The sequence below is a fragment of the Convolutriloba macropyga genome, chromosome 4, assembly GCF_964194025.1.
Source record: "Convolutriloba macropyga chromosome 4, txConMacr16.3, whole genome shotgun sequence".
NCBI classification, from domain to species: domain Eukaryota; kingdom Metazoa; phylum Xenacoelomorpha; order Acoela; family Convolutidae; genus Convolutriloba; species Convolutriloba macropyga.
The window spans coordinates 72858198-72876450 of record NC_134471.1 but is presented as its reverse complement, the minus strand read 5'-3'; the positions used below and the strand labels follow the sequence as shown (position 1 = coordinate 72876450).

At 32.3% G+C, this 18253-nt stretch overlaps 1 protein-coding gene across 2 annotated transcripts; it reads left to right on the top strand.

The window, feature by feature from the left end:
* The first annotated feature begins 4685 nt into the window (after positions 1–4685).
* On the top strand, positions 4686–17918 carry LOC142337885 (rho-related protein rac1B-like). 2 transcript variants are annotated; one of them, XM_075387497.1, is made up of 3 exons: positions 4686–5039; positions 12671–12858; positions 17558–17918. In XM_075387497.1, exons 1-3 carry the CDS (start codon positions 4835–4837, stop codon positions 17759–17761), a joined length of 597 nt encoding a protein of 198 aa, XP_075243612.1. In that variant the 5' UTR covers positions 4686–4834; the 3' UTR covers positions 17762–17918. The 2 variants fall into 2 exon arrangements, with proteins under 2 accessions (XP_075243612.1, XP_075243613.1); XM_075387498.1 differs by lacking the exon at positions 4686–5039 and adding an exon at positions 8884–9430.
* The last annotated feature ends 335 nt before the right edge of the window (positions 17919–18253 follow it).

Here is an 18253-nt window from a genome sequence, read left to right as displayed (position 1 = left end):
TTTTTCTCTGGAAAGAAGTCTGAATTCATGCACGTGGAAATTTTAGACTCAGCTTTGACATACTCCGAAAATAAGTTTTATTCTCGTTTTAATCGGGAGGTTTTGGTCTATATTGACTGAATTTTGTTAGATTGGAAAATTTTTGGAGCGCAAGTGTAAAAAGAATGTTTCTTAGACGTGTTTTTTTCTATTTTAACTTGAGAGATTCCTTGGGAAATATTTTTTGTTAAGCTGTTATTACAATTATCTTTAATTTTTTATTTATTCTTTAAACAACAAGGAGGCTCGGTAATGTGCGATCTCACATAAGGTTCAGACCCCGCTCATCCACAATTTTGGCATAATCGTGTAACAAATGAGGAACAGATAGAAAAACACAAAAATTCAAGTATTTTTCAAAAAAAAAACAGGTGTATGAATGAAAAGATAACCTCCAAAGCAAATAACTCAGTGGAGTTAAAAAGCATGCATAGGTTTTGAGATATGCCGATTTTAAAGAAGCGAGCGAAGACGAACGGCAAAATCAAACAACAACAACAAACATTAATTACATCAAAAAATTTATGTCCGTTTTAAAAAACAAAACTTAGAAACCAAGTCAAAATAGCGTCAGATATAACTGAATATAAACAAAATAACTTGTAACTCATTAGAAAAAAAATGGTTGTCCACCAGTTCATAATAAGGCTTGGTAACAATTAGACAAAAAGAACAGAAACTTCGTTCTTTAGAAAAATCGCTGAAATTTTAAAAAAAACATTTAATTTCAAAGTCAGGAAAACCGTTAGGAATCAATTATATCCCATAGGTTTACAGATACCAATGTTTCTATATAATGTAGTTCAGAAATTTCGGTATTCAATGTATTCAAAGTTTTTTAAGTTATAAAAGGAACAACAAATAGACAACAAACAAAAAATCAATTAAAACTTGCCAGAAAATGATTTCGAAGACGTAAAGCCTTACTTTGGCCCTCAAAATTTGTTCGATTACACCTTCGTCGAACACCGATAATGTGTTATCTGACCGCTCTTTAATGAAACTAGATAACAATTACACAAAAAAGAGAAAATGCAAAATTATCTGTTACTTAATTTTTTTTCAAAAAAATTTATTTCCAAAGACATGAAAGCCAGTAATTACAAAATGAAAAATTTGAATAGGTTCGCCAATTCTTCTAAAGGAAGCCTTGGGAGACCTTCAATTATCCAGAATATGTCCTACGTCTACAAAAGAAACCCAAATATGACAAAAATCAAAAATTCATTTTCTTTTTTTTTGTGAAAAACCAGTGTGGAAGCCAGTAAAGTCGTAACGAATTCTTTAAAAAAAATTAAATTTTGTGACACCAATCGCTTTGGACACCTTCCATTGAAATGTATGATGTAGCTTCTCATTAACGAAACTAGGTAACAACTAGACCAAAAAAGAAAAAAGGCAAGATTGAGTAACACTTGTTTTTTTCTAAAAAAATTTGTTTCCAAAGACATGGAAAACATTAATTACAAAATGAAAAAAAATGAATAGGTTCGTTTTTTAATTCAAATGAAACCCTTGAGACCTGCATTTATCAGGAACATGTCTTACGTCTACAAAAAGAACTTCAAGTATGAGAAGAATCAAAAATTAATTTACTTTTTTTGTTAAACACCCGTGTCGATGCCAGTAAGCTGATAACGAATTCTTTAAAAACATTAGATTTTGTGACACCAATCTCTTTTGACACTCTCTCTTGAAATATTTTAAGTGGCCTCTCATTAATGACACTAGGTAATAATTAGATCAAAAAAGAAAAAGGCAGGATTAGGTAACACTTGTTTTTTCGAAAAAAATTTATTTCCAATACATGAAAGCCATTAATTACAAATTGAATAAAATAAATAGGTTCATTTATTCTTCCAAAGAAAGCCCTTGAGACCTGCAATTATGCAGTATATGTCTTACGTCTACAAAAAGGACGTCAAATATGACAAAAATCAAAAATTAATTTACTTTTTTTGTGAAAAACCCGTGTCGAAGCATGTAAAGTCATAACGACTTCGTTAAAAACATTAGATTTTGCGACATCAATCCCTTTTGACAACTTCCCGTGACATGAATAATGTCATCTTCAATTTTAATAAACGAGATCAGGTAACAAACAGACAGTAAACGGAACAAAAATGCGAGGTTAAAGTTTTTTTTTGTTTTGGGAAACAATTGTTTTCAAAGTCATGAAAGCCTTCAGCTATCTGCTATTATCAGAAAATCGGCTCATCTACTCTTCCATTAAAATCCAATCAAATCGGGTCATTGTACAGGAAATTAAATACGACTAAAAAGACACAGTAAAAATGACAGTTAAAGACAAAATTACAAAATTCAATTAAATTCTTCGAGAAAGTATTGTCGAAGCGGTAAAGAACCACAATCTATATCTTTAATAGTTTAAGTATTGTCAGTTGTCTGTTATTTTGAACGCAAATAATGTGATATATGAACTGCCAATAACGCGATAACTTGACAAAACTAGAAAACATGAAAAATGGGCAAATACCTGAAAATAAAAAATTTTTGAAATCTAGTAGTATCAAAGCCAGAACACCCTAACTTAAAGCATAAAATTGCAATCAACAAAGACCAATTTGGAACTCTGTAGAAAGAAGGAGCACTCTTTGATTGCTGACACTAAGCTACAAGTTGACTAAATTAAGAGAAAAATGGAGACAAAGGTCAATAAGCCATTTTTATTTTAAAATCAAATACTTTAAAAGTCAAAACGACCATAGGCTTTCAAGCAATCAACTAGATAAGTTAAATTAGAGCTGATTAGGAAGCCAATATGACCTATCACCAGTGAGCTTTGATTTGAGATGTTCTGTTCTTTAATTAATAAAAAAAGATTGAATTTTTTATATATAAAGCCGACTGATGACAATCTGAATTATTTTTGGATTGTACTGGTCCCATTTTGGTATAAAACTACTTCTGCAAATGTTGATTGTACATTAGGAATATTTAAATTTTCGAATGTCATAGATATAGATATTTTCTTAGTTAAAAAATGAAAAATAAATCCTGCGTTTTTGATAATCAACGAATAAAGTTAGCAAAAAACGGCAAAAGTTTAATTACAGAGCACTCTCAACGGAAGTTGAAGTAGAAATATCTCCCTTTTCAGTCTACAAAGATTGTGTTAGTGGTGTTTGGATATGCACTTCCTGCAAATTTATTCAGAGTGGAGTAAAGAAACTTATTTTTTGCTGATTTTGATGATAAAGTCTGAATTTTGCGAAATATTTAGCCGGAATCGGCGAGAAAAAAAATCAATAAAAAAGCCAACAATGTATTTTGTCTTTGAAAATAAAATCAACAACATTTTCTTGAAAATTTTTTTTAATTTTAGCAAAATTGCGAAATTTTAGTCAAAAATTCCGAAAAAATGTGAATGAAACCAACGGAATTCACTGTATTTTCTCGAAAGTTTAAACCTCGATATCTCCCGGAAAAAAACGAAAATCAGAAAAATCTTTTTAATTCCATATTCTACGCTGGACAAGCTTTCTAAGGATACCAGTCTCAACTCTCTACGATGAATATATCAATCGGCCAAAATTGACTGAACAGAAAAAACCCATTTGAGTATATAGTTCCTCCCCCCTCAAGAGGGGTCGGAACAAATACATTTTCAAGCGAAACACCTGCTCATATACTTATTTTCTTCAAGTTGGACCAAGATTTTATGCTTTACTTTTATAAAGTTTTGATAAATTTGATTTAACATTTCAAAAAATAAGCTGAATCAAATTTTCATTCATAATCGCTGTACATAGATTAGCTAGGTAATTGATTGGACCAGATAAAAAGAATTTTTGATAGCTTTCAACAACAACTCACATCAAAATGCAGTACAGACTTCTTTGGAAAAACTTCTGGTACTTTTTTAATTCAGATTTTTATTCTGCAGTTGTACAACGCAATTGATGGTTTTTCTTTGCAAACTGTCTGCTGCAATATTTGCGAAATATTTCTCATTTTGAGAAACCTTTAATTTAAGGAAAGGCGGGGGTTGGAAAGATTTTGCTTCTCTTACTTGAGCTGGGGTTGAAAATTGTTGATTCAAATTATTAGGTGTGTCCTCGATTATCTTCTCGGGTAAACATACAGAGAACAACTTCTGATTTCAATGCAAACTGTCAGGCAAAAAAATCAATTCGGCTTAAAAACTTTAAAGTTGCTTTAAAGTTGGTCAAGTTAATACTCTGATTTACTCCGTGGCTGCACAAATTACTGCTTTGTGGTGAAGTTTTGGATGAAAATTACACAGGAAAAACTTTTTGAATATGGACTGCGTTAAACAAACATCGCGGACATTTTACCAATATTTGTTCATACCTTATATAGCCATCAATATATTTAACAGTTTCTTACAGAGCATACCAGCAGACTATATATTTTATAATAAACGAACTCAATACTCCTCTTAAAAGTAAACAATTGTTCTGTAGTTTTCTCGCGTCATCAAATACAGACGATGTTTTCTTCAATCGACAAATAATTATTAATGCAAAGTAAAGTTTGTTCACCTTTCGCACGCAAAATTATTATGATTTTATGAATAAATATACTATACTTTTTATTATGGCCAAACTATGGTGCTTTAAACAAAGTTGTATGCACAGATACGTAAAGCATAAATTTATATTTATTTTATTTGAACTAAGTTACGTTTCTTGTCTAAAAAGCAGCACACAACTTTCTCAGCATAATCATCGTTTGATCTGGTTTTGTGTTACAATAATCGACTCTTATAATTATTTAACTTACCTAGTTATAACAACAAAATTGCACAATAATGTCCCATTCTGTAGGTGGCGATGGGCGAAAGTCGGTAAAGTGTGTAATTGTGGGCGATGGAGAGGTCGGGAAAACTTGCATGTTGATTAGTTACACGACAAATAAGTTTCCAAGTGACTATGTCCCCACTGTTTTTGACAACTATCAGGCATTGCTTAATGTCAATGGACAGCAAGTCCAACTTGGTCTGTGGGATACGGCAGGTTAGTAAAAATATCGGAACAGAAACACCCTATGCATAGTGAAAATCGCCTAGTGTCTAGGGTCCCTCGCCTAGTGAAAATTTTGTCTGCAAAAAGCATGGAATACTTGACCCGCATTATTATGGAAAACGGTACAAGACTTCAATATTTGATTCGACCGGTATATTCGATTTAAGTGAGAAACGAGGGTTTTGACTGGTATGTGTAGAGAAAAACTGTCAGTACCTACAGTTCTTTACCGCTTTGATTTTTTTACTCTTTTAAAACGTAAAAATGGTATTTTTTGACCTGCGACATTTCATGGAATTGTCAGTTTTGTCATCCATCAAAAGCTGATGATTTATTTGACATCTTAGTTCCTTAATATCATGCTGATTATAAAGCAGAATTAGAAAAATTACTTACAAGCAGAAAATTTTATGCTCAAAAATAAAAAAAGAAACTATCAAAGTGCTTCTGTTAGAACGTTTTTTTTGTTGAGAACAGTTTTGTCAAATTATTTTGACAATGAGAAATGACATTAACAAAGAAAAACATGTTTTCTAGATTAAAAAAATTAGATAAAGAATCATATGCTAGCAGGCACATTTTTCAAAAGTTTATAAATCTTAATTGATATGTTGAATTTTTGATCCGATAATTAGATTAAAGTAAAATTTTTGGCGTGCATAAATACCGACTATTAAAATTTCAAACTCGTTAAAATAAAGTGTTTTAATACAATCAGTTTGTACTGAAATTGTCGAGCAAAAAATTTTTGATGTTATACTCGCTTTCATCAGTTGATTAGCGCAAAAAAATGGTGTGAGGACAAAATACCGATGCCGAAATACCCAATGTGACAATTTACCCAAAATTAATCAATATTTTTTTCTAACGTTGGAACTATCAGAATGATTATATGAACGAAAAGATCAAAGGGAATAAATTGGGTAAAATTGCATTGGGTATTTTGGCACATTGGGTATTTTGGCATTGGGTAATTGTCATGTACCCAATAAAATCAGTACTATTTACTAAAACGATGAGTAAAAATTCCTTCAAACACCTCATTCATCTTTCATAAAATTAAAGAAGTAGGTTTAATACTTGAGCAAAAAGTAAATAACTGTAAGAATTTGGAAAATAAATGAAGCTCAATGGAAACAGGAAAACCTTTTCCAATAACAAATCAAGTTACAATTAAATCTCACAATATCATATCAGTCTCTTAAATACCACACCACATTTATGAGGATCTGCAAAAAAAGAGTACACTTAACTGCATTGAAATAACGAACACCGCAATTTCTGATAATGTAATAACCGTTTCCAAAATAAAAATTGATGTTCAATGATTAGACACAAATCAAAGCAAGAATAAATTTACATTCCGTTTTATGTTCGGGCGCTCTATTACCTTTTATTTCACCTTGTTCTGATATAACTTTCGTAAAATCTTTTAATCTTGAATTAAATTTTTGAGTTCAAAAAAATACTTTTTGCTGAAAAATTTTCCAAAACGCAAACTAAAACTCAATTATGAAAAAAATTGATGTTCTTATAAAAACAGCTTCCCTATTAAAAATAACTATTTGTTTTTTGATCTTTTAAATGAGAATTTGACAATCTAAAACCAAACTTTCTTTTAAACACGGACTCACCAATTGTTTTCCTTGAACAGCAATTTGTGACATGCCTGTTCAATAAAATGAAACCAAATGTTTTCTCGTTTTTTAATAAACCCGAAATTGCAAGGATACCCCAAGTAATCTAATGCCCGTAAAATTTACATGATTTTTATTTCATAAATTTTAATATCAGGTGATTTTTGTCTTTACATCTCGTTTTGTGATGAGAAATTACAGAAGCTCGTTGTCTTATTTGAACTTTAAATTAGTTAAAGTTTTTAAAACCTACCATTGAGTTTCAAAATATTTTAATGAGAATTGTATAAAGTCCGTCACCTATATATGGAAATTTTAGCTGAAGCTAGAGAAAACGCTTTCCAGAATTACACTTTTCAATATTTACAGGACCAGAGGTGCGCTATTGTTAGAGTCTTATTTAGTGGGGAATCGGTTTCAGTATTTGTCAGGAAAAGCTCACACATAATTACTTGGTAGCAACTTCTTTGCATCAGATTGAAAAAAAGATCATAGGAAAACCAAACATGCGTTTTTCAAAAAACCTTTGTTGATTTCACCACTGCACTTCTAAATTCAGCTGTAGGTTTCGTTAATTCAAAATTAATTTTTGATCATCTGTAACAATCTATAGACTAAGCTGGCAGCCAAAACAAGTGCTGCTGCCCACTTTTCCAAAATACGTTTTTCAATCAAAGAAAGGTTTATTTAGTCTTCAAAAATGAGCGCCCGCGTTTAGTTTTTGCCTAATGGAAAGTCTCCCGACTTGCTATTACATTTTTGATAGCTGAATACTGACTTTACGTTAATGCATCTCAGAATGCTGTGGTTTTTATTCAAGATTGCTCTAGGCTCGCGAGTTCCTTAAAACTCCCCTTTTCACTTTTTACAAATTATTTTTTGTTTAGTTCTCGTCCGTAGGGCTGATGTTCAGTTAATTGTTCTCAGCACTCCGAAAATGATGTTTGTGTTTTAGAAAAAACCGTTTTTTTTAACCAAAATATTTTTGTTTCTGTAATGGTAACCTTTTTTAATATTTCTTCAATTAATTATTTGAACTAAGCATTCAAAAAATATCAAAAAACCAAAACTCAATTCAATCATTGGTGATATTGTGATACTTTGAAGATCCATTGTTCTTAAAATGCTGGTTGGGTGTTTGCCAATGATACTCAAAAAGCCAGTGGTTACTTTAAGTCAAACGTTCTTGTCGAATAAAATCTTTTGAATGAAGTTCTAATAGACTTTCAAAATTTTATTTGGAATTTTTTGAACCATATTACTCTCGTCAGCACATCCAAATTTTGCACATAAAGTTGTCAAATAGTTCAAAAGATTATAAGGTTCTTTGAGATTGAATTAATGTTTTTCTGAAACATCCAAATTTCAATTAGTTTAGAAAAAGTTTGTGAAATGCAATAATTATAGGATTAAGTAAGTCTAGTATTGATGTTCACCGAAGATAGTTTATTCCCATAAACGTTCATGCACGATAAAAAAACATAAAAAAATTTTATTTCTATGCAATATCGGAATCATTTTCCAAATCCTTATGCAACCCAAATCTACTGTTCGAGCTTACTCAAAAGACTCAATTTTTTGCGCTTTCTACCGAAAGTTAATACGGTTTTTCAGCTTTCAAAATTTTCGTTTGATTCCTTTATGGTTTCCAGGAAATAATATAGAATATTTGTATGTCTACTAAGAAATCAAATAAACCAAATATGACCTATTATGATTTATTTGGAATCATTTATGACCCAGTTTGAAATCAAAGGTTCAATGGTGCTTGATGCAGGATATTATGCATAATTTTGCAATAGTTTCTTGCTAGTTCTTGCAAGATCAACGTCCAAATCTTGCAAGATTCCTGTAATAGTAGCTTCCGATCTCGACCAAGACTTGCTAAAGGGTATTCTCGTAGAACTTTTTGTGAGGCAAATGAATTAGAACTGAGCTTTTTGTAAGTAAACCTCGAAAACCACAGAAATGAACATTCATCGTTTCTGGGATTTAAGAAGTCGCCTTTAGCATGCTTTTGTATTATTCTGTTGCCATCAATGATGCAATAACAGTAACTGACGCTCTGATGCTCTTGTTACACTACGGTCAATTCTGAATCTATCTATGTGCATAAAACTGGGCTGATAAGTACCATCTAATAGAAAGTATTATTCAAAGCTAATATCTATTTTAGCTGATTATTAATCTGGTCAGCCAATGAACAAACTAAAACTGAGGTTTCTGTGCGACTTATTGTAAAAGTTACTTTATATAAGAACTTTCTAAAATTATAGTTTTGTCATAACTACATCTAAAATTAGAGGCTTTTTGTTTGACGCTCCATAGAGAAAGTTTTCAGTAATTTTTATACTCTCATTGTAAAAGCAGTAAAATTAAGCAGTAGAATATTTTTGTCGTTTTTGACAGAATTTACCGGACATTAAAATAATTGAACTTTTAACTTTTACTCAACACAGTTTCTGCTCAGCTACTACGAAAAATTACGCGTTCGTAACTTGTTCATAACTTGTTCATATTTAATTTAAAATTGTTTGTTGTCCATCTTGTTTATTGTTGTATCAATGGCTCAAAAAGTGAAGTGTGTTATTATTGGTGATGGTGAGGTGGGGAAGACTTCCATGTTGATTAGTTACGCTGAGAACAAGTTTCCCGGAGAATACGTTCCCACAATTTTTGACACTTATCATGCCCAAGTTAATGTTCATGGAAGTCCTGTAAGCCTGAGTCTGTGGGACACAGCAGGTAGGGGTAACAGTCAGAATTGCTTCATTACGTTTTGAAAACCACATTTGCTGAAAGCACTGACAAAGCGAACATTGTAGACAAAAAGTAAATACATCGAAACAAAAATTGCTGAATCCTTGACGCGAATTTTAGAGACAGTAGCAATGCGTAAATTGGCGACTAATCCCTCAAAAATCAAAGATACAGATTAGAGTCGGCGATGAGATCAAAGGTTTAGAATCAATAAATGGTCACCATTTTACGCGCACTTATAATGCGAAGAATACCGACGTATAAACCAGCGTTTGAGCGTGTCACCGTTTTTCGCACTCGCTTATTTTCCTGATCTTAATAAATGTGTGCATAAAACAGCAACCATGCTGAGTATATATACTCAGTACGACGTGGTTTTAGTTTTGTTATGTTAAAATTCCCCATTGTTTTCAAATACCTCAAACGTAATAGACGAAGTGAACCATTTTGGAATTGAGCGACACAGTGAAAGCCTTAAAGTTTTGTTAGCGTTCAAAAACTTTTCTAGATCTGTTTGAAATGGGCGAACTGCATTATCAGTTGATTACAATAGCGGCTGATTGGAAATAATCTATGCCCTTTGAAAATTCCGAAAAAAAATCTTCTTTTTTCCAAAACCAAAAGAAAATGTTGATAGATTTTGAAAGCTTGCAAAAACTACAATTGTCCAGTCAGACTAAAGACAATTTTTCTGTTGGCGTCTTACACTTGTGAAAAAATAAGCGAAATAGCGGTAATTCACGTCGTACAAATTTTGCAGCGTCTTCCCAATTTCCCCGCAAGTCGTGTAATGATCATTTCTTTTCAAATATCTAAAACCACAACAACCACCAGATAAAATTTTTCTGAATTGAAATATACTTGACAAAACTCCAGTAGATAGAAAGAGAATGAAATGCACAGAAGTGACAGAGCAGCTATAAGCACAAAAAAACTTTACGCTTCAAGTTTCTACCCCATTTGTGAAAGCTCCGTTTAATATCGCCACAATTTACTGATTAAAACTATCATATCATTCCAAAGCACTTGGAAAGGTTTGGAAACTTTTAGACTGTTGATCACAGTTAATAGTTCATTTTGAACAATTTCGAAAAAAAACTGGAAAAAAATTTAAGTCTCATTGAAAATCTTCAAATTTATGCTATTATTAGCTTTCTTCTTTGTTTACTTGAAGAGATCCTGAATTTTTGACAATGATCAAATTACGAAAATAATCTTGCTAGAGCTGAATCGTCTAAATAGACGATATATTTTTCTGCGGATGAATCATTGAGCGGCCCGGTTGTTCAGATGGTCAGACGAAACATAATTTGTCCGGAACAACATATTTGTCTTGAGTTTTCGTGCAACAGCTCTCTGAATGTTGAACTTTTTCAAGATCTGTTTTTCTTTGCTCTTCGGTGGTCTCTAAAATCCACAGGAGCTCTAATGCATTCAGAGCACATGAACAACCTGAAAACTGTAAAATGAAAATTCTTTGCCAATTAAGTTTTCATGGGCTCGATCAATTTTAGGAAAAAGCACTTTGTGTTTTGTACTGCTAAATGTGTTCTGGTTTGAATTGAAAATTTGAGCAAATTAGATTGTGTTGTTATCACTTTAAATAGTTTAGGTCAGCTTGACTTTATTATTCCTCGAAAGCAAGAAAGGTAACTATTGCCAACTTTTTTTTAATCATATAAAAAATGATTCAGCTAAAAGTCTGAAAACCAAGGTTGATGAATAACCAAAGTTGTTCATCAACTCGGTTTTTGAAAGGCTCGACCCGGTGTTTGAAAGGCATTTCTTTTTGAGCTTTTTGTGTTTTTAAGATAAAATTACTACTGTCACAAAATACCTTTTTGCATTTTGTTAAATAATTAAAGGATTGTTTAAGGTCTGAGCTGGCCTGGAGTCACTTCTCGTTTACCTTTCTGGAATTAAATTATCTTCTTGGGCGAAATTGTATTATAGGATAACTTCGATTCGCAGTGAGCTTTTAAGTTTTTATAAAATTATATTTGCATATTTTTACATGTTCACTCTTCAAGACAGCTCCTCCTGCCGTTTTCCTTCCCGTTAATTTTTGCTAAGCCCATCGCTTTTTAATGTTGTTTTTACCCCTCATCTACTACATTTACTATAAGTTTTTTGGTGGAATGAGCTGATCTTTTTTTTCCTTATCATCTTCACTTAATCGATTCAAATTTGTAACATCGGCTATGAATCGAAAAAAATTAGCATTTCTTGAACACCATCTCAAAAAAATCTCCTCAGCGTGTTTCTTTAACGTTGAATGTAAGTAGGCAAACAATTCAAAACTGCGGCACGATTTACAGAAACCATTTTTCAGCCTTTATAATTGGTCAATCGAGTGTCTGGCCTTTTTCAAAGTTTTGCTTCTATTATTCAAATAGGAAAGTCTACAAGACTAATCAAGCATTCCGTTCCTTAAGGTTAAGCAAAGTTAATTGTTCTGAAAGGAAAATTAGCTATTTTTATTTCTGGTGATTTTTCCTTTTGTGCACTCATTTGCTTCATTATTGTCGTTTGTGTTTTTCTAATTTCCTTGTTTTAAATTTGAGTTTTAAACTTTGCTCACTCTCCATCTCTTATGAAATGTTCACTTACATATGATTATTTCGAGTTACTTTGCATTTTTTCAATCATTTTTTCCCCAATTGTTCAGAAATGCTTCATAAAATATGCCAGATCGAAGAAGACTGAGTAAAAAAAAGTGGTAAAAAAATTTTACCAGATATTTTTCTCATTTATTGATCAGTCTACCATTTTTTATGAGTCACTTCTAAACAACTCAAACAACAATTGAAAGAAAATTGAGCGTTTTTATTTAAGAATGGATACACTTTAAGAATGAAATTGACAACTTCTTAAGTCATTAAAGTTTTCGCTGGCGGACGCTAGTAGAACCAAATGCGCGTAGAGTAAAATACCGTAAAATGAGATTTAAATCCGAATATCTTACTAGCGCTAGGAATTTATGTCGATTGATTAATTTATGTCGATATAAAGGCGGTTTATCTCAATCACTCCCGCAACTCACAGGGTTAGGCCAATAAAATTTAAGCATTTGTCTTTGATTAAAATATTTTTCTGATTCGGCTATGAACCCGTTCGTCTCCGAATCCTATAACTATTTTTGTTTTTTTGTGACTGCTCTGATTGAAAATTACTTCTACCTTCAAAAGCTATTTTAAATCTAGAATGCAACATTTCTTATTTTAGGTCAAGATGACTACGACAGACTGCGTCCTTTGTCCTATCCCAACACAGACATCTTTCTCATCTGCTTTTCCCTAATAAGGAAGGCGACAATTGAGAATGTGTTTGGAAAGTGGGTTCCAGAGGTCCAGCACTACTGCCCTGGTGTCCCCTCAATTCTTGTTGGAACGAAACTTGATTTGAGAGAGCAGGTCGGGACGCACTTCTTTTGAACAACTAATTCCCCCTCCCTCTTTCCCCCTTTCTCCTTACCAATCTTTTTGATGAATTTAGGGGGCGTTTACATTTTACGCCACCCACACACACATATTTTTTACATAAAAAACGTGCTATATAATACTATCACAGTTTGTAACTGAGGGCCATAGATTAGGGCGGGGTGGGGGAGGGGGTGGAAGAAAATATCCTTTTAGTAACTAAAGGCTGTTCGTAGGACAGTGCATTTAGGATTAGACTAAAAACGGAGTGAAAATAGCAGTAAACTAGAAAACGAAATTCTTCATTTTCCAACTTAAATTTGAAAATTTAAAAAAAGTCATATGCAAAAGAGTTGTTAAAAATTTTCGATACAAAATCGAGCATTGTAAATACCAGTAATAGCTGCAATTAAGCGAATAGTTATCTTATTATTTAACTCTATAAGCACTTAACTAATCGAGGATATTTTTGGATCCGAAACCAATTAAGATTTAAGAGAATATTAAAACACTCACGTGCACATTTTAAAATGCCGAAAGTCTGCAGTGCCAGAAGATGCTACTTAGCCAGAGGTTTAATTTCGCTGACTTTCGTCAATTTAAAACGTGCGCATTTTGTGTTTTAAGCATGGTTAAGTGACTCTACAGAAGTCACTTCGAAATTCTGACTTATTATCTCGAACTGCTTCGCGGTTCTCGATAAACGCCAGAAATTCTCAGTGACTTCAAGCAGATTCACTTAAACATGACGTAATTGCAATTCGATTTCCTATTTTTAACTTCATTTGTATTTACTTCCTTTTTTCAGATGCTTGATTTCTTAGTTCCTATACTTTATGTCAACATTGTAACCTTGATTTTAACGCCCCTATTTAAGTTCACGCCTCGAATTAATATCCCTTAATTTTTCGGACAGAACTGATTGTTCATTTCAATTGAGGAAACTCAAGTCTCACTGCTGGTAGAATAGAGAAGATAATAGGATCGGTTTGAAAAATGAGGCGTGCCACTCATAAACTTTCCAAAAATTTAGTATCAGCCACTTCACCCCAATTTTAATCTGTAACCTTATTTGCATAATTTCTATAAAACGAAGTAAGTCTTTAAATCGAAACTTCGTTATCTCTTTTTATTTGAAGCAATTTAGAGAGCGAAAACTAAAATGACTGCTAAAACAAAAAGTAGAATAATGTGATAACTTCCTTTTTTAAATTGACAAGTCTATACTTTCATACCAATCGATTAGCGTTTACAGCAAAAATAATATAAACATTTAGCTTCTTCACTACAAAGCTTTAATTCAAAATTGAAGTGACTGTATTCTGCTGAGCAAAGAGATAACTTCCAAAGAAAGTGTGTTCCTTTCGTTTTTCATCAAAAAATTTTTACGATTAGATTTTTCTTCCCGTTAATTTACCATTAAACAAAATTTGTTTCACCTTGACGAATTTATGTGTTTGCTCAGATTGATTTCCCCCAAGGTAAAAAATATCTTTTTCTGAAATGGAAATATTTTGGAGTTTGGTTAACAAATTTGCTCCTCTGCGTCATTTGCTTCTTTCAAGACAAAATAGTTTTTTATATAATCACAGATCTACAATAATTTGTCTGTCATATAGAATCCTGTGGTAAGTGAATGTCTGTGAAGATAATTTGTCAATAAAAAACCTTCTTTGAACAATTTGATGCAATAGTCAGGAAAGTTTTTGCCTGAAAGGTTTTCTCAATCCATAACTTAAGCTCTTCGAACGTTTGCTGATAAACTATTCTATAGTTTCCTTCTTCAACTCTTCATCTTACCAAGAACTACTTAAGCACCGTTTTTTGTGTATGAGAATTTTGGCACAATAGTTGATAACGGATGGTTACATTTCATTATATTTAACGGATTTTACAGAAAAAAATTATTACATTGCAGAGTCATTGTGAAACTATTGTTGACGTATCTTGAGAGTCGAATCTTGTATCATCCGCAATTTAGAGAACCAAAATTAAACTAACTGCTAAATTAGAAAGAAGAATAGTGTGATAACTTCCCTTTTTATAATGACAAGTCAATACTTTCATAAGCATCGAATAAAATCTACAGGGCAGATATATTATAAACATTTGGCTTCTTTAGTAAAAAAGATTTTGGCTTCTTTAAAAGATTTAATTCAAATTTAAAGTGAACGTTTTCTGCTGAGCAAAGAAATTACTTCCAAAGCATGCAAGTTCCTTTCGTTTTTCTTCAAAAAGATTTGACTACTGGATTCTTCTTCCCAACAACTTACCATTAAGCTAAATTTTTTCAACTCAACGATTTTATGTGTTTGATCAGATTGATTTTCCCTCAAGGTAAAAACGTCTCTCTTTTTCTGAATTGAAAAATTGTTGGTTTTTTGTGAACAAATTTGCTCCTCTGCGTCATTTTTGCGAGGGAGATTGATTTTCAACTCCGCACTGCTCCTCAATTTTCTCTAAAGTATTTTCGACAAACACGTTGCCCAAACTATTTCTATCTTTGCATTGATAAGTTGGACTCAAATCTTAAATCTTCAAGTTTAGACAAATTTTATATGGATCGAACCTGATTTTATTCCTTGTTAAAGTTCTCGGCTCTCAAAACAATTTTTATTTAGAAAACCGATGTAGAAAGAAAATGAAATGTTTCATTAGTCATTGGAGAAACCTGGACATCCTGTATTCGATTTTTACAGGAGACGCCATTGTTTATATTCTTGGTTCCCCATGAAAACTGACTTTCTAATAGACAAAACATTGACCGAATTGCCTGAAAAAACATCTAAAAGACTTGCTTCTTTCAAGATAAAAAAGTTTTTAATTTATTCACAGATCTTCAACACTTTGTCTGTTATATAAAATCCTGTGGTTGTTAAATGTCTCTGAAGATAATTCCTCAAAAAAAGATTTGAATAATTCGATGCAATACTCCAGACTGTTTTTGCTAGAAATTTTTTCTAATCCATCGCATAAGGTCTCCGAAAGTTTGCTTGTTTATTATTGTATACATTCAATCTTGAACTCTTCGTCTTACCAAGAACTACTGAAGCACTGTTTTGTTTATGTGGTTTCTGGCACAATAGTTGATAACGATGGTTATTTTTTAGTATTTTTAACGGATTTTACAGAAAAATGATTATCTTGCAGAGTTGTTGTAATCCGCAACAATTATCATCCGCAATTTACTGACAAGTCAACACTTTCATAATTATCAATTAACTCCTACAGGGCAGATATAATATAAACGTTTAGCTTCTTTAGTACAAAAATTTAATTCAAAATTAAACTGACCATATTCTGCAGAGCAAAGAGAATACTTCCAAAGCATTTAAATTCCTTTCGTTTTTCTTCAAAAAATTTTGGATTTTTCTCCTCGGCAACTTACCTTTAACTTCACGTTATTTCAACATGACGAATTTGTGTGTTTGCTCAGATTCATTTCCCCCAAAGTAAAAATTCTATCTTTTTCCGAAATGGAAAATTTTTGGTTTTTTGTGAACAAATTTGCTTTTCTGCGTCATTTTTATGTGGGAGATTGATTTTCAACTCCATAATGTTTCTCAAATTTGCACTAAAATTATTTGACAAACACGTTGCATTGATAAAATGGACTCAAATCTAAAACTTCCAAGTTTAGACAAAATTTATATGGATCAATTTTGCTTTTTTTTCTTGTTAAAATTCTTGGCTCACAAAACAGAAAACCGTTGTAGAAAAAAAATCAAATGGTTCATTTATCATTGGAAAAATATGGACATCCTGTTTTTGATTTTCACTGGACACGACATTATTTAAACTCTTGGTTCCCCATAAAAGTTGACTTTTATTTATTAGACAAAGCATTACCCGAATTGCCTGAAGAATCATCAAAAAGACCTGCTTTTTTTCAAGATAAAATAGTTTTTAATATAATCACAGATCTACCGCACTTTGTCTTTTACATAGAATCCTATGGTTGGTGAATGTCTGTGAAGATAATTGGTCAACAAAAAGATCCTTCTTTGAACAATTCGATGCAATAATCAGGACTGTTTTTGCCTGAAAGTCATTTTAAATCATCACTAAAGGTCTCCGAATGTTTGCTGGTAAATTATTGCATACATTCATTCTTCAACTCTTCGTCTTACCAAGAACTGCTGAAGCACTGTTTTGTTTATTTGTTTTCTAGCACCGTGTTTTCTGGCACGGATTTTACGGTTTTTCCGGTTTTTAACGGATTTTACAAAAAAAGTTTTTGAGTTTTTGCGAAACCATTCTTGACATCTCTTGCGAGTGGATTCTCGTATCATCCGCAAGAGGAATGTTTACATGATATTAGAGAATATGCTGTTTCTCTCAACTGGGTTGGAAAGCTGCTCACTTGTTATCCAAATAACTCATGAGTTCTATAAAAAGCTGACAGGAACCTCAACTCGGGGACACTATGTATTAGGAAAGAGCTTGCAAAAATTTTTCTCCTAGGGGGAGATTTACTGCAAATTTGCAATAAATGTCCCGCGCTAAGTGTCCTCCTAGAAGGAAAAACCAATCTTAATACATAGTGTCCCCCCGTTGAGGATCCTGTCAACTTTTTATGCTCCCGGGTCGCCCATCATGCAACTTTCCTGTCTTCATACAAGGTCATTGATGATTACGGTAAACATTTAAAGTCATACTCCCAAGCGTTTTGTGGAATATTTGTGCATTTAAGGAGCTGGAAAAGATCTCAACGTCAGAAGGAGAAAGTGCTCACAAAAAGATCAGCAACTGTAAGAAATACTTGGAATGTTCAGCCCTGACCCAAGCAGGTCTTAAAGAGGTATTTGACGAGGCCATCCGAGTTGTCCTCTACCCGGACGAGAAAAAGACAGGCAAAGGCAAGGGCAAAGGAGGCAAATCTTGCGTTGTCCTATAATTTCCTCAAATATTGAAATCCCTTTTTCAGGAGAGTCGAATTTGACGGTTTCACTTTGTCAAAGAATTTAACAGATAGATATCTTTGTATATAATAAATATTATATGATTAATGCTATGTATTGTTTTTATTCTAAAATAAAATTTTTAGTTTTCGCTTTTTAGTTATCGTATATGAAGTTTTCTGTATAGTAAAAATTAATTCCTGTCAGATTTTTAAAGCTGAATTGACTCCTAAAACGGCAAAAAACTAGATTTTTATATATAAATATTTCAAGTATATCCATGTAAAAAAGGACCCAAGAACCCATATAGTAAAAATAATTTCAACACCCTTTTATAACTTAACCTCTAAATTTAGCTAAGATTTATAAGTTCCCTTAAAGTTTTTGAAAAGTCAGCACTGCCATTACCTATCAAAATTAATATTTGCTGATTAAACCGCCTGCAAAGTTCTAACTTACTTATCCATTAAATATTTCTCTAATTCATT

Excerpts from the sequence above, each read along its gene's own strand:
- LOC142337885 (XM_075387497.1), top strand. The coding sequence starts at position 4,835 with ATGTCCCATTCTGTAGGTGGCGATGGGCGAAAGTCGGTAAAGTGTGTA. Across the intron at positions 5,040-12,670 it reads TGGTCTGTGGGATACGGCAG|GTCAAGATGACTACGACAGA; the intron begins GTTAGTAAAAAT and ends TTCTTATTTTAG. Across the intron at positions 12,859-17,557 it reads AACTTGATTTGAGAGAGCAG|GAGCTGGAAAAGATCTCAAC; the intron begins GTCGGGACGCAC and ends TGTGCATTTAAG.